Source organism: Fusarium redolens (assembly GCF_020744475.1).
Source record: "Fusarium redolens strain MPI-CAGE-AT-0023 chromosome Unknown BKA55scaffold_6, whole genome shotgun sequence".
Lineage (NCBI taxonomy): Eukaryota > Fungi > Ascomycota > Sordariomycetes > Hypocreales > Nectriaceae > Fusarium > Fusarium redolens.
In genome coordinates, this window is record NW_025763669.1 from 1,401,948 (window position 1) to 1,427,581 (window position 25,634).

Here is a 25,634-nt window from a genome sequence, read left to right on the forward strand (position 1 = left end):
GATCAAGTTTTTTCTGTTTTTAGGTGAAAAGTGAGGGTTTTGGAATTTGCTGGTGAGGGTCGTTGTCTGGGTCGACAGTCCCACCTGTTGAACTAGAAAGCCTTGATGAGGATGCTGATGGGCCAAAATTGGGCATGTTTACAGTATACAGCCTAATCAAGATACGGATGAGAGGAAAGATGTGGTCAAAAAGTGGCCAAATGTCATAGCAATGGTGTTGTGTATATGTTTCCATGGACAACTTGACATTGATGCAAGCATAGACATAGCTGCTGGCATACATGCACTGTCAACTCAAAATCTCAGTCTGAAACATGTTCGAGCTTTGAAGCCGCACTGATCTATATTTTCTATATCTCCTCTTTCCTGACAAGGTCCTCCCCGCCTTGATAGCTTCTTGGTCAAGGCGAGGCAGAGTTAAAACGTGGTAGAAACCAAAGGCCCGAATGTTGCCTCGTGGCAAATTTTTATCTCCTTCTGGACTCTTATCTTGAGGGTATTGACCCGAGCGGCGATGACAGGATTTTCAAGTCGTAATGGGCAGAATACGAGAGCCAGAATGACTCGTGGGTATAAGTTGCGCGTCAACGTGGATATACTTTGAAACAGCACCCTTGTGTAGACCGAGCTTGACATGCTCTAGAAACCGCTAGGCTTGTCAGTGAGGTTCACGAATAAAGTCTGACAGAATATGGAACAATGTCTTTGTCTCAGACAAATTTGAGAAGATTGTAACGCGGTTGTTTTCGGCACCCAGATGGGAGACCAAAGGCCTCGCTACCCCATCATGTTCGATGGCCCCGCGACGTCATCATAAAGACAAACAATAAACACCATCATGACTTACATGAACAGTAGCTTTACCAAGCGTCTCATGTCTCTGGTCGGAATCTGCCCCTCTTCTCCCGCATCGCTTCCACCTTCCTCTTATCCTCTTGGAACCTCTTCATCAAAGCCATCTGCTCCGCCTTGCGTCGCTCTCTCATCTGGAAGCGGTAGAAGTCCTTGGTTTCAGTCTTCTTCTTGGCATCCCTCTCGATCATTCTGCGCTTGGCCTCCTCGGCCTCGTTTCGGCTGGCGGGAGCGGCTCGTCCACCGCGAGTCACCGTAACGAAACCATCCTCGTCTGGCTCATTGCGCAGTCGCTTGGCCAACTCGATAGCTTCCTTCTCCTTGCGGTTGAATGCAGTGAAGAAGGCGTGAACAGCCTTTTGGGTGGCTGGCTTGTCGACGCGCGAGAGTTGCAAATGCGATGCGATCCATGATGAGCCGAGGGAGGGGACATCGTCGGAGAGATCGCTACCCCATGTAGGATACTTTTTACTCTTTTGTAGCTTGGCGATAGCCTTGAGTATCAATTGCACACTCTTCTCGTCTGCGAGAAGCACAATGGCTGTGCTGCTGCTGCGTTGTACGCGCCGCGACCAGATCTGCGGTAATTGCGCAGCTTCCTCTTCTCGCTCCCGCTCTTCCGCCTCCACGTCGCCGCGTTTTCTCTTTTTCGCAAAGCCTGCAACTTTTGTGGCTTGCGCAGGATCAATAGGTAGCAGCGTTCGCGATTCGTCTTCGAAGGTAATACTCTCAAAGCGTCCAGCGCCTACAAGTTGTGTAAAGACGGCGCGAAAGTGAGGTTCTGTGCTGTCTGCGGGAATGTTCTTGAGGAATAGACTTCGCGAGTCGTTGGCGGTAGGTATCTTGGGCGCATTTTTCCGTATACGAACTTCGTGAATGGCGGTCTCTGGGTATGACGGTGTGGCGGGTATTTTTATCGGGAGGACGGAGAACTGATCTCCGGTTTCTTCGACGGGAGCCATTTTGAACAATGCGGTTGATGAGCTGAAGGAGTATTGATGGGGTCCAGATTGAAGCAATCAAGAAAAAAAGTTGGGCCCCACATCAGATAAAACCAGTGTTATCTGAGAAGTAATTAGCACGGTCCACTTACACGAGAGGACAGGGGTCTCTATCTGAAGCCTGAAGCTATTAATTATAAAAGTTCTCATAAGCTTGAAAATTTTTGTCATAAATCTTGGGATGAAGGATTAGGTGAAGTGCTACACTATAGGAGGTTTCTTTAGTTAGAAAGGATTCCTCATCCCGGCGGAAGAATATGCATATTTCTCATTCTTGTCTAGTAGTAGATTTATCGACACATTGATTGTGCAACGGCTCCTTTTCTCCTCATATATTCCCTCTTCTACATTGGAGCGAAGAAGCCAGATCCCCTTTTACAGGGGGATAAACCCTGCATGCGTTCATATGTTTGATAACCGGTACGTCCATACATGTGAGTTGTGATCAGCTAAGGTCCATAGCGGTTTCTGATATGCATATAATACTTCCGTGATTGTCAATGATAACTGTAACTGGTGATAAAAACACATAAACTTATATCAACACGACCTTATGCGTCAAGTTCAAGCTAGGTATCTGGGATTGACTTAATCTTTACATCTACTTCCTCATGTTGATCACTCAGGGGTTGAGCTATTCTGCGTACCTATTACCCTTCAAGTCCTGGAGACTTAAGCACTCATAGGGAGATGAAATAACAATATGATATAGGCCGTTAGTTAAATAATGCAAACCGCGAAAGCTAGTTTCCCATTGATGGCACGGGAGTCACCAGTGTCATCATTGGATGTAAGTCTCCCCGATGTTTCAAGAGTGCATTGTCCACCAATGAGTATCTCATGGACTCGGAAACTGCTTGATATGTAGGTCATGTTTTCAATGGTAAAAGCTCACCTATCTTCATTTTACCTAAATCTCATGGTCTACCTTACTGAAGTCAGTTGTGTTGTTGTCAAGCGCGAATCTGTATCTCGAGTCGCTTACCAAGTTAATAGCAAGCTTAAGACATAGTGAAGCCAATATTGTAATTATAGGCCTTAGAATATCTTAAAAACTTGCGCCACTCCTGAAAATCTGCTAGGAAGAAAAGATTGGTGTGGCTACCAACACTGCTTAAAGTTGAAGGGGATATCCCTCGCCAAGCAAACGATCAATGCATTCTCATAAAACAGACTACATATTGTGGGAAGCTATTTACCAAACATGCGTTGTCTTTATCTAAAGGGTCTGGTCTTGTAATTGTTTTTTCTGTTCTTCGGGGCATCTTGAAAGTGCCATCATGGACATACATCAGGGGCCATTCATACATCAGCCCATGGCATTGAACAGAGCTCTACCTGTTCATCAGGGCTTCAGATCCAGCGTCCGGGTCTTTCGGCAGTGCAGTTTGTGCGAGCATAACTCCTCAAACTATACACTGGGGCTCTTCACGTCACCGCTGACACGACAATGTGTTTGTAGAGGTTGTCTTTCTGGGCAACAAGCCGTGTCGTGAAGAAGATTGGTGTTAGTTGTGTAATGACCAATTCCAAAAAAACAGCGCCGAGCGGGGGATTTCAACTCCCACCATCAGCTGAGGGAATTCAAAAGGCGAGCTGAAGTCGTGAGAAGGACTTTTGGTGCAGCTACTTGCCTCGCTGGAAGAGACAGTTATTGCTGTCAGAAATTCTCATCGTCGGCTGACATGAGAATTGTGACGACGCCGAAAGTGTGACAAAGTATTGTGCGACAAAGCCTTAGCCGACAAAATATGTCTTGCTTCGACAAAAATGACTTCCCCAATAAACCATTCCACAAAACTTTTACAGAGAAACCCTGCTCATTACAACGAAAACCTTCTATCAAAAATGCAAGAAAGAAGGGAAAAACTACAAAATAATATTTCTACGCGTATCGGCTTACAAGGCAAAGGTTCTTATCCCACCAAGAAGGATTCCAGAAACGGATTATACTTTGTCTTTGATACATCGTAGTGCCATGGGCGTCTGATTGATGGGGCCTCAAGCCCCAGATGTGCCTCAATGCAATGCGCGACTCCAACAGCACACCTTATCACCACTCAGCTAGCCCGACCCTTTCGAACCCCAACCCGACTATAAACACCGCTCCTTCTTGAACCTGACTTCACCATACCGATCTTGGTTATACCATTCCAGGAACGCTGAGCATGAATATCAATCACCACGAACAGTATCATCCATCATCAGCGAAAGGAACTTCAATCAGGGTTCGGGTCGGCCAGTAAGATCCCGTCAAATTTCAGGGAATGGGTCAGGATCGCTGAGTCGTCTATGCTACGATACCGTCATCAAGGAAATCAGTCAGTACTGCGGCGAGAAGCAATACTGAGATGCTTACTGACCATCCTAGTAACAGGCACATCAACAGCTGCTCAGCCTCAAGACTCGCAAGGCATCAATAAAAGGGAACAGCCACCAAAACCCACAAGATTAACAGCTGAACAGAACGGCTATCGATACAACCATCCATACAAGTTAATAGTCCCAATTGGCGACATCGACACGATTACCAGCAATTGCTTATCAACTATGCCTCCAACGAGCATTCCATTCTTCGCTTGACTAAGCCAAGCTTGTGCGATTTCTAACGTTTCAACATAAGACAACGAAAAGCAAAACAGCCATTGCTTTTCGTTGCTATGCTGATAGACATGTTGACCATGACAAACACTCCGTTGCAAATCCCCCGTTGCCGGTTTCTCGACAGCAGGTATTGTTCAAAAAAGCAGATAACGCTTCGCAAACCAAGCCTTCAACAATACAAAGCGACATCTACTCCCAGGGTTGCTGTATATGAGTTGGTCAAAAGCGAAGGATAATAGAAACTCAGACAATGTCACGGGTCAATCGAAGGCTATGATACAGATCGAGCATCAAACCACCACAAATTACATGCATTACGAAAATTGGGATTTTCGCCATATGGTTGGAGACTAGTTTCACAGAAGCCTGGCGAAGGTGGGTGGAAACACTAGGAGACCACGACCCAAGATACAACGGCCAAGATACGATACCCGAGATATACCGACCAAGAAACACAAAAATATTGGTGCAGAATACAATATAACAAGAGAAGCACACGGCTCGACAGAAAAGGCATGCAAGATATTAGCCGAAAGCAATATCACACCAGACTCAGGACGGAAAAGAAGTACAGACACGGCAACCAAGCATACGACAACCAATTATATTACAATCGAGCATACAACAACCAGCCATACGACAATATATAAGCGTGGGACCAAAAGAAAACTCTAATCAAAGGATGATGGCAAGACGAAACCAAGCTCTGGAGAAACACAAGTTGAAAAGGGGATGTGAGCACGGCACAAGAGATGAGCACAACTTAAGATCAATTTCAGGTCAAACCCAGACCGAAGACGGACACAAAAGAAGCTCAAGTAAACAAACAAGATCAAGGGGTAGAATCACCACTTGAAACGAAATGAGACCAATAACAAATGGCGCCGCCCCAAACACCAGACGGAAATAAACACAACATCGATGACGTTAGAATTAAAGAGAAGAACGCCAAGCTCGACATAACACTGGACTAAGATTGAGACGAAACATGAGCCCAACACCAGCATCGAGAGCGGCACCATCATATTACTCAGAGACCCAAGTCGAAGGTTTTCACGAAACCATGCACAGCTAATTGCCCCACGATCTTACGGTAATAAAGGCTAACCGAGGGGAGTTTCCATGAAGCTTGAATTGTGATTCCGGTGGCCTCAAAAACAAAGCTGAGAACAAAAGACAAAACTGAGGAAAAGCAAGAAACACTTCACATACGAACGAATCGTATACCTATGCGGCAGTCGAAATCAAGCTACGACAAATCTAAAAGGATAACAAGAGAGGAGCAAGAGAAGGGAAATAATAGGAGAACATGGGGATTCAGGCAGAGAAGGAGGAGATGATAGGAGAGGCCGGAACAAGCTGGAGATATGTGAGAAGAGGAAGAGAAAGTGAATGACAATTGGATAGTTGGAGTTGTGCCAATTTGAGCACGGGAGGAGGAGGAAGGGGCTCAGGAGAGCAGAAGGGACGATAAACGACAAACAGGTGACAGTCAGTCGATGATTTTGGATGACGAAAAATGGAGGAGCGGAAGTGCACGACGAGAAGGGATGACCACGAATTACTAGACCGCCGAGACCGCCGAGATCACTGAGATCAGGACGACAGACTGAGGCCAACGAAGCAGTCATTATCCGTCAAGACGGAAGGACAGCGGTTCGCAAAAATAACACGGCCGCGAACTAGACACATCCACACCCCGGCCAGACTTTCAGCACATCTAGAGAGCCTTACACAGCATGATTTCAGGACACGATCTATCATGATACAACCATCAAAACATGAGTATCACCTCCTAGAAGCCAATACCGATACAGAATATTGAGAGAGAAAACAAACACTCAAATGATTGCTCGGCCATTTGCCAAAATACAATCGCCACAGAACAACCATCATCTACAACGCAACAAATGACAAAGAAAGAACACCAGAAGACTCAAAACTCAACAAGCAATTACTCTTGGATCGATTGTACTTCACGTGAAACTGGACTCTCGGCCACCAGTCATGATATATTGCCACCATTTTACGATGTCTCATTGATCTTATAACTCTTGATCTGAAGGGTTACATGTCCATGGTATCTCGCATCCTTCAAACGAAGAGCCTGTCTTGGGTCACATTGCGCATCCAAAGCAACAACGAGTCCTGTTTCTCCCTGTGTCAACTTCACATCGAAAGTCACAACCAGACCAAAGACCAACAAACAACAAACAAGACGCGAATATTCACCTGCTTCAGACTCCTTCAAGGGTGGACCCTATAACATCTGGTCATGTCTGATTACCCAGACCAACAAACAAGCTATTATCAGCTTTGTCTCCAAGAAGTCATAACATTCAACAAATTCAGTTTCGTATCACAAGTCTCTTTGCTTATCGAGTTCGGGTCAATTTCCTTATCATCGTTTGTTTTCAAACTCCATTTGGAACATACTCTTATGAATCATCCACTTCGGACAGTTTCAAGAGAAGGTGTATCATGTATATTAGAGAATCTGAACTTCTATTGGAGAAAATGTATTCCCACATGCTCCTTTCTTTTCTCTATATTGGCCAATTCATTACTGGCAGAGAGTCGTGTGCAAGGATGAAATGGTCACCATTGCTATGAGCGAGGTCGTGTTATATAACTCGAAGAGCAAAATCAACACCACAATTTTGAAGATCCCGCCATGAGTAGCTCAGCACTGAAAAACACGTCTCTGGGCACTGGCATATTGGGATAGCCATTGATCTTTCACAGCATGAACTAACATCCAAGAACTGATGAATTAGGAAAACAATGGCAACGGTCAGCTTGAGCCAGCAGAGACTATCTTCTCTTCAAACTTGAATCACAATGATAACTTAGCTCATACGTAACTGTAACCATATTTTAATTTGAGTATATTTATTTCCTTGCTAGAGTAGGCATGATGCGTCATTGGAACCCTAGACGGAACTCTCAACGGCCGTACCTGCATTGGAGGTTTACTGGCCAATCGGTACCACGTAACAACCCCAGAAAGTGAATCAACAAAATGGGAACAACGTGGTCATGGACACGTTTCCTCCTCGTGGGTCCTGCCGAATCGTCCTGCCAGTGCATGTATGCAGTTGCTTGAGCCTTAGCACTTGCCTCAGCCAATGTTATCTCAGCTCAAGATTTTCTCTCATTGTTGACTCAACGCACGTTGGCAGTGGCTTCATCGCAGGTGAGAAGCTCAACAGTATTTGTTTTTAAAAAGTATGTCAATCTTGAGTCTATATTATCCTAAAGATAGCTCAGCCTTTTCTATATATTTGTCAAATCTAGGACTTTACATTTATAAACTTGGACTACCTACTAGAGACTTTATTTTAGGTCAGGAATAAGAACCTAGTCAAGAATTTGTGATCTTCTTGTTCTTGAATGCCACTTCCTCTTTTCCTCATAGCAACGGCAGAATTCTACTGGGTTTCGTCCAGGTCACCCTCGCGCTTGGCTTTGTAGTTGTATTCCTCCTTGAAATGGCGGTTCGACGTCGATTGTCTTTTTCGACACTGACTTCAGAACTTCTCCGGCCCCCTCGGTTCTTCCCCCTTGCCACCAGCATCCCCGGAAGTGGGGAAATTGTTAGTGGTGAGAGACCTTGCGGGATCTCCAGTCTAAATAGATTCTCTTTATTTTTCAGATGATAGTTGTTGCCATCACTCCCCCTTTGATATTCAGGATAACAAACCCGGGCCTTGCCAAGGTCAAATTCACGCGATCAGATCTTCGGAGGTAAGTGCTGCAGGTATTCTTGTTCCACTATTTCAACTTTAGAATGTGCGCTACGGAAGGTGTTTACCGTCGCATTTAAAAACTTGCGAAAGTTGAGGAGGACGCAGTGAAAACATATCTAATTATTCAACAGGAAGCACAACATTAGTGCCTACTAAATCTACATTCCATACTCATCGTCAACTGTGGATGGAGTACCGAGCCCAGTCGTATGCGAGTGCTGATCAGTTTCACCTGCGATAAGCAGAGAGGACCACCAAACGGATCCAGCATCACAGATGTAGGCTACGCGCGGCAAATCAAGGATCTCATCGCGAACTGCATGACACTTAGAATACATATCAGTTTAGCCACCGTAGCAATAATGTTCGGCCAGGCAATCGAATACGCATGGTACCGGAAAGCACCTGCCACAAAAATTTGGGTTGTAACTTATTGGTTACCGGCCACAGGCCAGCGGGGGTAGTCACGTGGCTTTGCCCCACGTGTTGAAAATAAGCTTAAATTGGACGGCATACCATCTTTTAACAGCAACCATCATTGTAATTCATTTTGCGTCCCTCGTCTTTTTGTGCAATGGCCGGAATTAGTGGTCACACATTCTAATTGACTAAAGGCGACGGCTCGAAACTTACCTATAATTTGAAAAAGTAAGCACATACCCACTTACAGTCACCTGTCCACTTACATTCACCAGCCTGAAAAGGAGCAACATAAAAGCTAAAGATGATTTACTGGTTGTTTGTCATTACTGTCCTTCAGGACTAGTTGTCATGCTATCTATATAATCAATAGTTTCCCATACCCTCGCGCCGTAAACCATGAGACGAAAACCGTCAGACTAAAATAAACTTCTAAAACACGCTCTAAGCCATGGAGAACTGAAGCAAAACCTTTGTGACACGGTAAGGGTCAGCGTTAGAAGCAGGGCGACGGTCTTCAAAGTAGCCATAGCCCTTAGCAGCGGTTTCGCGAGGCACGCGGATACTTGTGCCGCGGTTGGCGACGCCCCAAGAGAAACTGTCAATCGATCCAGTCTCGTGACGACCAGTCAATCGCAGTTCGTTGTCCTCGCCGTATTCGGCAATACACTCGACGTGGTGAGGCTCCAGCTTCTTCAAAGCCTCCTCGATGACCTTCATGCCTCCCTCCTCGCGCATAGCCTTCGTAGAGAAGTTGGAATGCAGGCCAGCACCATTCCAGTCCCCGGCTATCGGTTTAGGATGCAGGGAGACCTTTGCACCGAATTCCTCGGCGACCCGATGCAAAAAGAATCGTGAAACCCAAAGTTGGTCACCCACTATCAAAATTTGGTGGTTAGCGGTTGTATGGGGTTTTGTGGGGCATTCCAAGGTTTAACCGAAGAGCCCCACAAAGAGAAGAGCAAACTTACTTTCAATGCCAGTGCAGGGACCGACTTGGTACTCCCATTGAGCAGGCATGACCTCGGCGTTGGTTCCGGAAATCTTGATGCCGGCATCTAGGATTTTGTTAGCCATGGCCCGTAAACAGTGATCGGGAAACGGCTACAATATCAAGACTTTATATCTTGATAGAGCACATTCACAGAACTTTACTTACACAAGCACGCCTTGTAATGAGCCTCAACAATATCGCGCTGGACAACCTTGCCAGTACCGACACCACAGTAATACTCGCCTTGGCTGCGATATTGTCAGTTAATGCATAAAAGATGCAGATATGAACTTACGGAGCAGGGAAACCACCAGCGGGCCAGCCGTAAGGTCGGTTGTCAGAGCCCAGGAGAGTGTACTCCTGCTCCAGACCAAACCAAGGCTCGTCGTCGGCATATGTATCCATGACCTTCACGCAGTCGTGACGGAAGTTGAACTTGTTGGGGGTGCCATCGGCGTTCCAGCACTCAGCCAGAACGATGATGTTTGGAGAGCCGCGGAAAGGATCGGGGTAAACGGCGCAAGGGCGGAGGTAAACATCGGAGTTCTCGCCAGGAGCCTGGTTGGTAGAAGAACCATCAAAGTTCCAGACGGGAAGATCCTCAGCCTTGTATTCTTTCTCGGGGAGAGTCTGTGATCGTGTTAGTAGATGTACCGAAAACTGGTTGCAGCGTTTTCGTGATTTTCCCAGCCGGATGTCGTAGTATACCGAGGAATCGGAGATGTGGGGCGCCGGATCGACTTACTCGGGACTTAGATCGGGTGCCACCGTCGGCATCAACCCAGACGTACTCAGCCATGATCATGCCCTTCTGATCAAGTTTGAGATACTTCTGGAGAGTCTCCGTCCTTGAGGTGATGGGAGCAGCCTGCAGCGCATATTGTTAGTTGGCGTTATATCATCAAGCCTTTGTTGGTGACGAACCATTGTGAATGTGGTTGTGATGGTAGGAGGATAAGGTGAATTCCAAATGAGAAATACGAAAGGAGATACAAATGTATCAAACAATTAAACGGATATGTGTAGGATGACCGAAAAACAATTCTTGGGAGGTCGGGGCGTCGCGGGTTTTATGTTTACGGATTCGAGCCGTCTTCTAAAGAAAGGTTGACACTCTCGCCCGCCAAAAGATAAGGATTCCCTGTAGCCGGATGCAGGGGCGTGGCTGTTACCGGCTTTCAGAGTGGGGTTAAATGTATTCCGTCACAATCCTCGATTGGCGTTCGGCAGGGCCTCTTTATGGAGGGGGGGGGCGTAGACTTATAATTTCACAAGACACCACACACAGGGAAGATACCTGTTTTCAATATAGATCGTCTTTTTCTTCGTGACGAGTACGTGCTGTAGAAAAGACTATATGCCTACCGCAACGGACTCCCGTGTAATTCTTATAATGAAATCTTGCAACGCTACTCGAGAGCAAATCAAGAGGAAGCCAGTAACCTCATTAAGTGGAACGTATCTTCCATCATTGCACCACCGTCTCCAGTTCGTGAATGCTTCTCCGGCAGCCGGCTGAATGACAACAGTGCCTCCTTCAGTGGGTAGTATCGCTGTCGTAGCGAAACTTTCAGGGCACTGCCGCCTCGTAATAGCGCAATATAGTGCTGAATGCCGTATGACATAACGGGGCGGCTTCGGCGGAGACGGTGTGTGTGCAAGGTACTCATGATTTTTCTACACAGCCGCTCGGCGGGTATCCCCAGCGGTATAAGGCGGTGCTTTTTATCGACGTCCTATCTAATCATCACCGGGCCGGCGAGGTTTGCTTGGTGGTTTAGACGACAATTCGGCTCAGTGCCGGCTCAACCTGTTAATTGACAATTAGTTATCTGAAAATAGGCGGATATGAAGCGCTTTGCTCCGCTTACGGAGCCTCGACTCCATTGAGGAAATGCGACCCAGTATACCGCAACGATTTGACCCAAAGTCTTATCGCAACAATGGCCCATTAACACGTTAAAAGTAGAGTTAATTGCGTGTGTGGTTGTGCGTATGTGGTGCGCATGCCCGGATAAGGAATAGTGGGGGTGAAATTGGTGAAAACCATGTGTTCCCAGCTTTGGGAATTCAGACCAATTGTATATCCTGCATTCAAAAGCTTCGTGCAGTCGTCGCTGAGTAGGTCAGTATATCCGTAAACCATAGATAAGAAGACTTCCCGACGCACCTCCGTCTTCTTCCCCAGGAAATTGAACCCCCAAAGTTCCCTCCCACTCTCAAGCAGAGGCTATCTGATGGTACCCGCGTCTTTCGTGGGCAAACATTCTGGGGTTGGGTGGGACAGGTGCAATCCTTGTAGCATGGTACGTCTGGCCCACATTCGCACATGCTGCAGGACACAAGCAACCAAGGTGCACACAGGGCATGTCAGAAACAGATCCAGGACCAAACTGCGCCCCAAGCCTTTCTGCCATGGATGCCCCGAAAATACTCCATGCCCAGGAGCCAGCTATTTTGAGAACTGCTAAAGGCCTGGTGCTTGTGACTCTCCAGAAAGCCCGACAGCCTCGGTGGTTCCGGTTTGTCCCTGATCTGTTACCAAATCGTTTCTTGAGCCCCTGGCGAACCATACTCGTTTTGGTAAGAAGGCCCTGTTTCTTTGTTTAACTTGTCCAACCATGGGCAGCAGTTCCTTCTACCACCGCTTCTTTTTTGGGGTTCATTCTCAGCGCTGCCCGGCGACGAGTCGGTGTCTCTCCAAGCACGCCCAGCCTTGTCACCAACGCCACCCCAAAAAAAAGAATACCGTACCCAACGAACCAAAGCCACACACCCGAGATGGACAGGAACTTGCAGGCTCTTATCATTGAGACGTGATTGGCCCTGGGCATGTTCTGCATAATGCCTGTTATCTCACGTTGGGCTTCGACCGACGGCTTCAAAGCCGTTTCAGATATCTTTGTCTCTGGTTGGCTATTTTCACTACTTACCGAACTGTAAATCGCGCATCAATTCCGATTTTCAGGTCCTCTTCCATTTCCCCAGACCGTACGAAATTGCAATGTACAGTATCTTTCGGGACACTCCAGACTTTCAGGCACTTCTCCAGGTCTGCCCTGTCCTGAATTGGGAGGCTGTGGTCTCCGGCTTCGGGGATACGCGATGAGTTGAATAATTGAATTGCTGGGGTTTTGCCGTCAGTTATTAGCGTCGGTCCGGTCGTGTCACTCGATTTTGCTCACCTCTTCTTCCATTTCTCCTTGGATAAATCATAATTGATCTAGAACGGGAGGGACTCATTCTGCCGGGTGTCAGGGTTCAATTATTCCCGAGCTGAATCCGACTGGCTGTAACGAACGGTTCTTGTCAGTGGGCTCACACGCACGAGACCATGAGAAAAGATAGAGCCCCTTGACGATGCCAGGGGTAATGCATATTCCGGCAACTTAATTAACATGCTCTCAAGTAAATGTATGGTAATGATAAGGCAGGCCAAGAGGAAGAATAACACCAAGGGATTAGGGCGCGTTTGAGTGAGTCTTTTCAGGAGAGGAGATGCATGTCCAGAAAATTTTCTTCTTAGCCGGGGGCTTGTGTGAGCTTCCAGTGAAGGGAAGCAGAGTTATGCAGACCGTTCCTTCTCTGTGAGTGGAAGAATATTATCTCAGAGCAGGTGCAAGTGCTCGAAACTTTGGTTTGGCAGCTGAGCCCAAGCCCCAACAGCACAGTTGCGCCTCCCGTTTCTTTCTTAGACTAAAGTTATCCTAAATTTTATCATAATCTTCTAAAATATTACTACCTTCTCAAAACATATCATAATCTCTTCATAAGTTTCTCTGGTCTCAGAATGGCAGAATGGCTACTCAAAGAGGCAATGCTCCTGCTCAATGTTCCACACTGCTGAGATGGAGATCTGCCGCCCCCCGCAATCCCCATTTTGACTCATTGCAAAATTGCCAGACCAATCAGACTCAAGCTTGAGACTATTACACATTTAAATGAGCAACAGGAACTGATCCGATTCTGGGCTTACCCCAGGTTTCCGTCGATATCTTGCTATCTCTGGAAGAGAAAGAGCAATTAATCTCGATCACTAAAGGCCTCATGTCTATTGGATCGCCAGAAGGGATGTAAATCGTTTGGCTTTTCTCGCTCCCACCCTCCCATCCTCCGAGATCTGGGGAATTGGGTGATGGAATCACGTTCAAATAACTCGTTGCGCGAATGAGGTTGATTCTAATTGTAGAGATACCATGCCGGCTTTTGAAATCAAAATCTGCCGGTTTCGCATTGGACTCAAAGTTTACCCACCTCGGAGTCAACTCCGGGTTTGGCGTCCCGAGGGACTGCGATTCACGCCGAGACCCGGCGGGGATTGACCGGGGGTGACGGACGTTCACCGGGGGTTGGCCGTGCCAAGCTGGAGTCACTCAGCATGTGTGTGCGTCTTGACGCAGTTCAACACCATCCAGTGGCGACGGATAATGGTGGTTTAAATCTCGTGATGGATCAAATAGTACCAGAAGGGAAAGCGAGTTGCTTTTTACATCACTTTATTCTCATTGGTCTTGGCAGAAAGGGGCCAACGTCAAGAATTGCCCTTGACCCTCAAAATGACGTCGCTAACTTGTGTTTCTACACACCCATGACGCTCTGTATGGGCACGTCCCAATACCAGCTGGCTACTGCCATGCCGCCAACGCTCATCGTAACCGCCATGAGGAAATTGACATCATTGTTGTCCAGAAGATCCCACCCGGTTTCGATGGCCCGCGATGGTCGCTGATCACCAAAACTTGACTTGCGGTGCTTGTCTTTATGATCATAGATACCAGCATGAGCATCGTCATCGTCCACAATAGCGGAACCACCAAGCTTCTCTTTTGCCTCGCTCTGCATGGCGTCGGTTTTGACATTGGAATGAGCGGCCGCGTCCGTAGCAGATTCGACTACTAGGACGCGGTTACCACCTTCTCCCTCGACAATCTTACCGGACCGCACGTCCCTGACTGACCGTTGGAACAGGCCACCCAAAAAACTATCCAAGACACTGCCAAGAGCACCCCAGATCACCATGAACCCCATGAACTTGCGTCGCTCCAGCATCGTCCATGGGGCGCCGCCTGCGGGCGTCTGAGATGACTCCTCACTGCAGGACGGTAGGAATATCATGGATGCGGTGACAATAATCATTGACCCCAGCAATCCTGCACCCAAACCCAGCAGGGTGACACCACCGTTTGTCCCACGAGGCACCTTACGGAGTGTTGGTGATGTGATCAGTCGAGGTTCTCCTGAAGACAGGATACCAAGCTCGGAGCTGAAAGTATCGGCCGCGACGGCCGCATAATTGGCAATGATTCCAACGACCAGGAGGTCACCGCCCCATGAAAAGCATAGTGATCCCGTGGGATCCGGAGTATTAGGATCGGCGAATGCGGCTTCTCGTTTTCGCAGTTGGTTCGCGTGGAGGACGGAAAGGACGGAGGCCATCAAACTGTTGGCGAGGACTTGACAGATCAGTCAATTGTGATTCGTGTATAGCTTCAAGTGCTTACCTTGAACATGCGTTCTAGGCCCTTCTCCTCCAGATGTACCCTTTGAGCGAAGCGTATAGTTGGCCTTGATGCCTTCTTTGATCTGAGGCGTCGTCAGACATCTCCCTTGACATCCGTATAGCGGGCGCAAATACTCACATGTGTTACGCGTGTTCCGGCAAGGAAAAAGACGCATAGGAGTGCAAATGGAAGATTCCATGGGTGGTAGGCGTGTGCGGCAGCTGTCAGAGTTGCAGCGAAGATGCCAGCGGGCGTCAAAGAATTCCTGCTCTTGGCGCGGTAGATGAGCGCGCAAGTTGCGGGGAGAGCATATAGCAATCTCATGGCTGATGTACTCAAGCGCTTAGAATACTGAAGTTTCAGGGCGCAAAAAGTGAGCTGAGGTTTGTCGTTGTCGAGCTTCCTTGTGGTTAATTCAATTGCAAGCAAGAGCTAGCCAATTTGGCATCAAGCTCCCCTAGTCAGCTGACGTCAGCGATAATGGCGTGGAAGGAGAGATACAGCCACGTTTGAGAATTTGAGGAAGAGCGACCCTCGACAACAATAAAAATGTCCGGCTTTGAAATAGAAGAGGGGGGCGTCGTATTTTATAGCTGGAATTTCCAGACTGTGTCTAAGAGGTCTCTATCGACTTTTCGACTACCACGTAGTTCTTTGTAATACATTCCGTGACTAGTACATCATTCCTTGTTCCTTCCCTCTGAAGAAGATGGTGATGGGTTGAGGTTGCACCGGGAGTTTTGAATCGACAGCGAAGACTTGGGCAGAAGACCTGCTATCTTAACAAAGGTACCTAGAAGAAAAGAAGATCGAGTTCCATACAAGGTACTTGAGTGTTCGCCTCAAAAGAGACTACCCTAAACCTCGGAGTTCTTTTCTGAGTGAAAAGCATCCGGTTAAAGCATGATACGGGGCCACTGTCTATCATACAGGCCATATCTTTTCGATAGGTTTGTTGATAACTTCGCTATCTTGTCAACCTTTACAGGTCATCATTTTTGAGTTGATTTCTTATCCAACTCTTTGCGCACCGAAATGTTCGGAGGAGTTCCACTTTTCCGGTCCGAGATCCCCGGGACTGGTCGGATCCCAAGCGGACAGATGGTAAACACATATAACTTCACACATGAGTGAAATAAACAGGGTAAGAGAATAGCTTAGCATACAAAGGATGAGGTATTATCATTTAAGAATTTCGATGCTGATTCAAATATGTTATTTGTAGTCTTTGGGCCATAACTCCAAACCAAGTCGAGTTGCAAAATTCTGTGTTGAAAATTCAATTCCAATGATAAAGAAATATGTTGACCCATTTAACCATAAGTGTCTATTGATGAAGCATGTCACTGTATCTCCTGCCAAAGTCTGATAAGGAATTCAGTTTATGGTGTCTTGATTGCCGCCATGATACAGATACGGAAGTATGATGAACACTACTGAACGATAACTGTTGGCCATGTACGAAAGTTAGATGAAACTATAGATAATATGATACACAGGCTCTGCTGAAACGCCCCTATCAAGTTTTCTAGTTTCTCTCCCTCAACACTGATTAAAATATATACATGATACAAATACTGATCCAGCGCACGCAATACTCAATGTTAAGCAAACATCGATGCCGCCAGCGGCGAGTCTCAATTTTAGAATGCGCCAATAACCAAATAACACGCTTCATTCTGTTTTGTCCGTTATCATGATAATCTTGCATTCAACCAATATCCGAAACTTTGGCGACCCACGAATCATCCTCAAGTCTCATCCATATCTAGTGATTGGAAAGACATGTATGGTGCCTCTTCGCCACTTGTGGATGGCCAAGCCCACTGGCTATGTTGAATAGAGACTGGACCCGCGGCCTCAAAATTCATCATAGGGGGTGCTTGCGAGTACCACATGTTCTGCATGGGAGCTCCATCCTGAATCCCTTGCTGAACAATAGGGGGAGAGTTCATATTGGTAGATATCATCCCATGAGAAAAGGTCTCGTTGATTGGCCATTTGTTAATCTCCTCAAACGGGGTGAATGAGTGAGTTGACACGCTGGTAGAGGAGCCTGACGAAGATTGCATAGACGAAGATACCCTCGAAGAAGCTTCGGCTCCTCGAAAGGGTGATGGCATATCTACCAAGGCTTCATTACTCGCGATGAAGCCATTCGGAGGCCTGACATTGCTCTGAGGGGAGTGCGACATGGATCGCATAGAGTTTATGCTCGGCTCCAACAACCCAAGTGCATTGGTAGTGCCATTACTACCGAAAGCACGAGCACACGACTTGATCTGCTTCCGCACACTACGCAAGGTTGTATCTTGGTAGAATCGCTCGTCTTTGCTGATTGTATACAAGGAGCTTGCCAAAGAACATAGACGATTATCCCACTCTGGACGGAAGTAGCCATGATCAAGACTAAGCCCTAGGTTATCTCGAAGGAGGTTGAAAGCTCGGGAACAAGTGTCCAGGAGAGTACAGAGAGCTTTAGAGAGGGGTTGCTGGAATGTTGAAGTTGAGTTGTGATTGAGTTGTCTGGTAGTTGGCGAAAGGGAGTGTATGATTTGCTCTACAGAAGAGCAGAATTGATGAACAGTCTCAGCCGGGACAATCACTTGCTCGTAGAACGAACCATGTTTGGGGAAGAGGAATTGAATGATCATGGTATGGTGAAACGCAACAAGTAGTTGCCACAATCTGTCATCATCTAGACCTCTTGCTTTCGAGTCATTTGTATTTGTACCAAAAGAGCGTATAGCTTCTTTGCAGATGCCAACGCCGTGTTTTGATGTAGCTTGGTCTGAGGTTTGGGAGAATAGGAATGCAACCGTGCTGACAACTTGGGCAAGTGGCCGCATTTCTCGAATGTTGCCCTTTTGCTTTTGCAAGGTATTGAAGTTCTCAGAGACGAGGTCAAGCTGAATGGTAACCGATGAAGTCGAGGTCACGGGGAGAGAGTCGAGGTCAAAGGTTGACAGTGTGGTTTTGGGTAAGACTCCTGCTTGGATAGAGGTCCAGATGTGAAGTGAATAGGTTGTCCACCAGAGATTGGAGACAACTTCTTTCTCGACATCACGGACGTCAACACCATTTATGCGACTGGAGTTTGGTTGGGAGACATCCTTCGACATGCAATCCTTGATCTCGGTAACCAGCTTGCTTGCAACTTCGATATAACAGATCGCTCGGCGGAATTCGTGCGAAGATAGGGCGTTCCAGGCCAAAAGAACCAACGTCTGTGCTGTGGTAACTCCTTTATAAACCCTCGTAGGTACACCAGAGTATACAGCATCGTTGTCCTCAGAAGGGTGATAGCAGGGTCGCATCTGTAGCTGAGTCTTGGCCCACTGCAAGAGTTCATGTCCACGAGCAACAGTCGAGTCCTCTCCGACGACGAAACTAGCATCGGCAAGCATCACCGCCATGAGGATTTCGTCACAGGTATCTTCGCGGATTTCTCGAAGCAGCAATGTCTTGGAGATGAGAAATGTTAGGGGATGTGCGGAGAACCAGACGTCGATGAGCTGGTTTCGCTGTCGATGACTAAAGGTAGACAAAGGGCTACAATATGCTGAAGGATTGTCGAACATGTTGGTAGAAGTATCGTTGGATAATCCAGACCGGATCAATTGGTTGCTTTCATTAGACTGAGGTGGCCCCAAGTCGCTATATCTCTGGCCAACAGAAGCGACGAGGTCGAAAGCAATCAGAGGCAAAAGGCCAGTGAACCTGACTTCTGTGCTTTGCTGTTGATTGGGTTTTCCTACTTCTCCAAAAATCAACTGGGAAAATTTGTCCTGAAACATCTGCTCAAGGGATGCAGCAAGGCTCTCAACACCATCCGCCAACGGGGCTAGATCTTCGTGGGTTCTGCCAGGAGACATAGAAGAGGCAGAATTGGCAGAGCACGATCTCCTTCTCTTACTGTCAGGTAGTTCATGTTCACTCCGTACCTGTAGATGGTTGTTGGCCTTTGTGCTGTCGAAACTCAAGTTCCGCCCCTTTGGTCGTGGAGGTTCAAAGTCGTAAATGCAGTCGGCACCTTGCTTACGACAAGCTTCGCAGATAGTTTCGTTTGAACACTTGATTTTTCTCGCCCGACAAAAAGCACACGATCGTCTCAAGGGGTGTTTTGAACTCATCTTGCTCAATGGGTATAAATGTTGGAGAATTTGTTTACCATATGTCAACAAATCTGGGGGTCAAAGAACCTGACAGCTCTGGGGGGTTTGTCAAGAAGGGATCTGAATTCGGTAGAAAAGCCGAGGAGATGATCTTTGTATGAGGTTGAGATGGCGTCGGCTACCTGGGTTTAGTTTCGAAATAGAGTAGCCTCAACAGGAGCTAAACAAGCCCACACTGTAGGGTTTAGATCAGATCAACGCTCAGGGCCTCTAAGAAGGTTTCTCCTCTCATTGGTAGGTAATATTAGTAGTAGCCGAAAAGCTTGTCAAGCATCCATGTCAGAGGCCTGCATCATTTAGGGCTGATAGCCTCGATTGGGTGGCAGTGGCAGTGTTTGGGTCAAGTGAAGCACCACTCTGCTGGTAACTTGGAGGGAGAGACCTGGCATGAACTAATAGATAGAAAATACGTATTGGATGGACTGAACACGCAGCTAAAGATGACACAGGCTGGGGGCAGTGTTGACAAGCGTCAGATGCTTATTCTTATTTTGAGGGTATCGCATCAAACAAGAACGTCCAGCACGCTGTCAGGCTCCCGGCGAGGCATCTCGGTGGATCCGGTGTCATAGACACGGCTTACATTGCATTATATACGAAAATTATTGCTACGCGAAGCTTGGTCTTACTGTTCTTCGTGTAGCTCTCGTAAGTCAGACTGGATCCTGTTTTGCAACAACACGAAAACTTTACTGTGAATTGAAGAGCAGGATCGTGATCTGGTTTATACTCAATGCTAACTCTCTTGGATCATACTTAACTCATTCCAGAGAAGCCTATCGCATTGCCTGCCTAATACGGATCAACTGAAAATAGTTCAATGTCTTGCAGTACAACTTAATTTAGACCATCCGAACCTGTACGCAGTTCAAAAGCAAACACTGTACGGAAGAATGCGTCAAGCTTGGGCTGTAACCTGTTATACTGCCATCAAAGAGGAGAAACATGGCCAGTGATTTAATCCTCCGGCATTGATCTCACTCGGCATCTAACACAGAGCAAGGATGACCTCAATGGGCGGTAAGGGGTCAAACGGTGCCGTTTGCTAGTCTTAGTGTGGCGCCGAGCCATTGGTTCTCGCATTGCTAGTTTAGTTGGGCTGAGTCTTACATGGCTTTCTCGTGGCTATCTGGTTGTGACCAATGATGAGATGCCGATGCGTGTCCCCATGTAATAGGATCCTCAGCTGAGTGATATGTTTGCTTTGTAGCATGGATGTTGTTAATGAGAATATGACGGTTGAGTTCGGCAGTTAACTCATCCATGTAATGCAAGGGTTTCGCGAAAGGATTTTCATTTCTCAGCACACAATCATCTTGCAACATTACTTCATAAAGCGTCGTAGCTCAAATAAAGTTGATACAGCTCCAACAACCCCCACACGGAACGTCGTCATGCCGGTGGCCCATGGTTCGATTAGTTCTAGACCCTGCGCCAGAGATATCAACGGGAAATGCCGATGCTGTCAAGTCACACTCACCCTCACACTAAAAAAAAGGCTTGATATTGTGGTGGTAGAGTTACTGGCCAACCACCCGGTTCCGGTTCTACCTAACATTAGATGGGCCCTACCAGACAATTTTGTGGCTGTATGCAACATGCACAATGGCAAATTCCGTCGACGCCTACCACGTAGTATGCATGATGAGACTGCATTTCCAGCCAAGGCAGAATCGTTCTTCAGCTACGGCATTCGCATTGACAGTCATATTTGACGGTCATAAACATGCTTGTCCTGTTCTGGTTGAATCAACTCAGATCCAGACTTTCAGAGACACGATGGTAACACAAGACACTTCATAAATAGTCCAAATCAAAACTTGATTTAATTGCCAATAGGCACATGATGATATCCGCTAAACCAGTCCCGCACCATATGTTGAAATGTCACGCCCTAATGCTTCGCCTTCCAATCCGTTCCCACGTTGAGTTGAGGGAGTACAGTACCGTGTACCTCGCTTCCGACTACATCCATTACGCATCGGAATTCTTTTAGTTTAGAAGAGACCTTCGATCTCGCCTGTTTCAACATTGACATCAACATTGAGATAGCCAGGTGCTGTTGGCAGACCGGGAATTGTCTGGATATCAGCAGCAAGGGCGTACCTGGTAATTTGTTAGTTACGTTACGTTACGTTCGAATAAGACAATAAGCTTACAGGTATCCTGCTCCGGCAGCCATCCTGACATCACGAATGGGGATTGTGAAGCCAGTAGGAGCACCCTTCAGGTCGGGATCGTGAGATAGAGAGTATTGTGTCTTGGCCACGCAAATAGGCAAATGACCATATCCTTGGCGGGTGTATGTGTCGACCTTCTTTTGGGCGAGTTCGCTGAACTCAACCTTCTCGGCACCGTACATCTTCTTGCCGATAGCCTCAAGACGCTCCTGAACAGTACCCTCCAGATCGTAGGTCAGCTTCAGGTCCTTGGGCTTCTTTGAAGCCGCAATAACACCATGAGCCAGGTCAACGGCACCCTTACCACCCTCAGCCCAGTGGTTAGCAAGGATAGCATCCTCAGCACCTGCGGAGATGGCCTCCTCGCGAATGACTGCGATCTCGGCCTCTGTGTCGGTGGAGAACTTGTTGATCGCTACGACGACAGGAATACCAAAAGACCTGGCGTTAGCAATCTGCTTCTTCAGGTTCACGCAGCCAGCGCGCAGAATGTCAACATTCTCCTCCTTGTAAACGGGGCTGAGCGCAGCGCCGGGGGCGATGGGAGGTGCACCGCCGTGAACCTTGAGGGCTCGGACAGTAGCAACAACGACAACAACATCGGGAGCAAGGCCAGAAGTACGGCACTTGATGTTGAAGAATCGTTCACCACCCATGGTAAAGTCGAAACCAGCTTCGGTAACGACGAAACCGGCCTTCTCATCGTGGTCCTCGTCAGGCTCAGTACCAGCAAGCTTCAGGGCGAGCTTGTCGGCAAGAATAGAGCTCTGACCGATGCTGATATTAGCAAAAGGACCAGCATGGACAAATACAGGAGTACCCTCGAGTGTCTGCATAAGATTAGGCTTGATAGCATCCTTCATGAGAGCAGTAAGAGCACCGCCCGCACCGATATCATCGGCAGTGACAGTGTCACCGTTTCGTGATGTAGCCACCACCATTGAACCCAGACGCTCACGCATCTCGGCCAGACTGTTGCTAAGTGCCAGGATAGCCATACACTCGCTAGCAACAGTGATATCGAAACCAGTCTCTCGGGTCTGGCCCTTTTCAGTAGGGGCGGTTCCAACTGTAACTCCTCGAAGGTGACGATCATTGACATCCAGAACTCGTCTCCAAGTGATGGTCTCGGGATCGATGTCCAGTCGGGCAAATCGGTGAATCTCGTCTTCAGTCAATTCATCGGGGTTGGTCTTGTCAATTCCGAGCTTCTTTAATCGGCGGAACATGACGGGGGCGAATTTTCTCTCGCCGTTCTTTGTGGGGACTAGTCGCTTATACAGAGGACCGTCCTTCTGAGTATTCTCGTGGAAGATGCGAGTCTCAATAGCAGCGGCCAACAAGTTGTTGGCAGCGGTGATGGCATGAATATCACCAGTAAGGTGCATGTTGAACTCATCCATAGGGATGACCTGACTGTAGCCTCCTCCAGCAGCACCTCCCTTGATACCAAAGGTAGGTCCTTGACTGGGTTGTCGAACGTTGGCAAAAGTCAAACGTCCAACGTGAGCCCCGAGAGCTTGGGCCAAGCCCATAGTTGTGGTAGACTTGCCTTCACCCAGAGGTGTGGGGGTAATGCCGGTGACAACGACATAGCGACCGTTTCGACGGTGCTCCAGTCGCTGCAGGAGGCCAAGGTCAACCTTGGCTTTGTAAGCGCCATAAGGCTCCAGCTCATGGGGAGCAATGCCGACCTCAGCAGCGATGCGTGTGATTTCCTTGGGGGGTTGCGCTCGTGACACAGCGATATCTGAAGGAACGGGCTCCTCCAGTTTCAGGGGTAGGGGGATGGTCTTTCGGAGCTTCTGAGACTCGAAATACCACGTTGTAGCATCGACAACATTTTGCATCAACATAGCAACAGTCATGGGTCCAACTCCGCCGGGAACGGGGGTGATGGCGGATGCAACTTCGACTGCGGCGGCGTAGTCGACATCACCAACAAGTCGTTGACCAGACTTCTTGGTGGCATCGGGCAAAAAGTTGGTTCCGACGTCAATGACAACGGCACCAGGCTTGATCCAGCTGCCCTGGACGAACAGAGGCTGGCCAATAGCAGCGACAACGACATCTGCATTCTTGACGTATGCTTCGATGTTTTGCGTCTTGGAGTGCAGAACGGTGACAGTAGCGTCAGCGTTTCGCAATAGGTAGCTCACAGGGCTACCGACAATGTCACTTCTTCCAAGAACAACAGCGTTCTTTCCCTTCAGGTCAATCCCCGACTCCTTTAGAAGGATCATGACACCCTTGGGTGTGCAGGGCACGAAAAGAGGTTTGCCGCCCCTCTTGGCCAGCTCTCCGATGTTCTTGGTGCCAAAGCCGTCAACATCCTTCTCGTCTGCCACAAAAGATGTGACAGTATATTCAGAGATGTGCTTAGGGAGGGGCAGCTGAACTAGGATACCGTGAACAGCAGGATCATGGTTGAATTGACGGATATGGTCGAGAAGCTCCGCCTCTGTGATAGACTCAGGGTAATGCAGCAATTGGCTGTCGATACCAGCCTTGGTGATGAGTCAGTGAACGTGCCCAACTATAGCTTTATTATGACTCACCTCTGCAGCAGCCTTGAGCTTCATACGAACATAGGTAGCTGTATCGCGGGTTAGTGGTGAGATGATCTCATGATGGCGGGGCAGGATTATGACGAACAAGAGTCTGAACGATCACCCACTGTGAGACAATTGAGTCAGCGTTGAACAAGTAGAGTATTACGAGTGTCTTGGTAATACCTTGGATGATCTTGAGGCATGGCTTAAACCTAGGGTTGAGCTTCTGTTTCTCAGTAACCTCGGCGCGGAGCTTCTCCCGGATCGACTTGGCAATAGCATTGCCATCGAGCTTTGCAGCAACCATTGTAGTCGAGGAAAAGAGTCTTTTCTGGTGTAAGAATGGCTTAATAAAAGAAAAAGACTTAGACTCGCCAACAGAGGTTGAAGCAAAGTTATTTCGTTGTTTGTTGACTGAGAGGCAGTCTCTGTATATGAAGTGGGCTGTCGGGTTGTGAGGGGGGGCAGTCCGAATAGCGGCGTTCACGAAAGGCACGGTCGACACGGAAGAAACGACCGAACACGTGTGAAGGGAAGTTTGCCTGTGCGACTTTGTGCGTAAACACACCTGTGGGTAGGTGAGAATCTGACTTTGCTGGGACCCGCCTAATTCTATTGCGGGTTCGGCTTGGTGCGTATACAATCGGCAGCTCAGCCGTTGATGTCCAAGGCTTATTCTCGTTGCATATCGTGATATCGGTATCGGTATCGATAACGTTGAAGATAGAAACCGCAAATGCCGTTGCTGTCTCGGGATCACTCGGGAACTATTCGAATCAAGCCACCCGGCGCAACGGAGGACCGCGCCGTACATGATCAACTAGAATATGATATTCCTAGTTGTATGTAGATGTGTATGGTATTAGACCCAATGCCGAACAATCTCCTGATGTCCGACGGATCAATGGCGAGAGCATATACATGTAGATCTATGCAATGTAATGCAAGCCTTTCCACGAGGAAATGTTCTAAGCCAAAGTTAAAGAAAAGAAAAGAGAGGAAGCGAAATCATCAAACCAGCAACACGGTTGTTGGTTGATGGTGACGGTAATAACACAATATTGTACAGTAACGCAGTCTTTCAAGTCGATAGACTTGATCTTTTGAAGAATCTTTAGCCAAGTGAACCTCTCTTTGCAACTCGTCCATATTCGAATACTTGCAATCAGTCCATATAGTTGGTCGGTCGTGTGACTGACTTTGCATTAACGCAGGATGTGATGTGAGAAGTACATGCCTCGAAGAAGGGTCATCAAGGTGACTCTTGACGAACCGAACACAAGACCAATGAGATCCGATAGGTCGTTGTGTTGTGATGCCTTCAGTTTGGAGTGGTCTTACAAGATTGACAAGGCCAGAATTCTAGAATTTTACCCGAGTTGTTGATGCCTCAGGATGATTCGCTGAGAAGTGAGCTGAGACCAGAGGAGGGTCATAATATGAATCGACTTCAATGTTTCTATAAAGAACAACTCAAAATATGACTCTTGAATCCTTCAATGACTCTTCTCAGACTCATCTCAATCCATGATAACTCGAAATAATAGGCATCACAATGTGCCAAACGTGGTTAAACTCAACTTTAACACCTCTCCCCCTACAAATC

The 25,634-nt window shown here is 47.5% G+C and overlaps 5 protein-coding genes across 5 annotated transcripts; all 5 read right to left on the bottom strand.

The window, feature by feature from the left end:
• Nucleotides 1-478: 478 nt before the first annotated feature.
• BKA55DRAFT_319720 (ribosomal RNA-processing protein 7-domain-containing protein) lies at nt 479-1,994 on the bottom strand. The gene is made up of 3 exons (XM_046185678.1): nt 1,968-1,994; nt 848-1,909; nt 479-649 (listed from the first exon to the last, which is right to left on the bottom strand). Exon 2 carries the CDS (start codon nt 1,812-1,814, stop codon nt 873-875), a length of 942 nt encoding a protein of 313 aa, XP_046051124.1. The 5' UTR covers nt 1,815-1,909; nt 1,968-1,994; the 3' UTR covers nt 479-649; nt 848-872.
• A 7,076-nt stretch (nt 1,995-9,070) lies between these two features.
• Nucleotides 9,071-10,547, bottom strand: BKA55DRAFT_537951 (glutamine synthetase; the record flags this gene model as incomplete). Its single annotated transcript, XM_046189976.1, has 6 exons — nt 9,071-9,504; nt 9,598-9,684; nt 9,786-9,868; nt 9,916-10,250; nt 10,366-10,488; nt 10,545-10,547. The coding sequence occupies 6 exons, from the start codon at nt 10,545-10,547 to the stop codon at nt 9,071-9,073; spliced, it is 1,065 nt and encodes a 354-aa protein (XP_046051125.1).
• Nucleotides 10,548-14,198: 3,651 nt separating this feature from the next.
• On the bottom strand, nt 14,199-15,445 carry BKA55DRAFT_537952 (integral membrane protein DUF92-domain-containing protein; the record flags this gene model as incomplete). Its single annotated transcript, XM_046189977.1, has 3 exons — nt 14,199-15,073; nt 15,122-15,203; nt 15,260-15,445. 3 exons carry the CDS (start codon nt 15,443-15,445, stop codon nt 14,199-14,201), a joined length of 1,143 nt encoding a protein of 380 aa, XP_046051126.1.
• Nucleotides 15,446-16,872: 1,427 nt separating this feature from the next.
• On the bottom strand, nt 16,873-19,254 carry BKA55DRAFT_507474 (uncharacterized protein; the record flags this gene model as incomplete). Its single annotated transcript, XM_046187342.1, has 1 exon — nt 16,873-19,254. The coding sequence occupies one exon, from the start codon at nt 19,252-19,254 to the stop codon at nt 16,873-16,875; it is 2,382 nt and encodes a 793-aa protein (XP_046051127.1).
• Nucleotides 19,255-21,293: 2,039 nt separating this feature from the next.
• Nucleotides 21,294-24,335, bottom strand: BKA55DRAFT_537954 (formate--tetrahydrofolate ligase-domain-containing protein; the record flags this gene model as incomplete). Its single annotated transcript, XM_046189978.1, has 5 exons — nt 21,294-21,402; nt 21,456-23,983; nt 24,035-24,072; nt 24,132-24,152; nt 24,212-24,335. The coding sequence occupies 5 exons, from the start codon at nt 24,333-24,335 to the stop codon at nt 21,294-21,296; spliced, it is 2,820 nt and encodes a 939-aa protein (XP_046051128.1).
• Nucleotides 24,336-25,634: the final 1,299 nt, after the last annotated feature.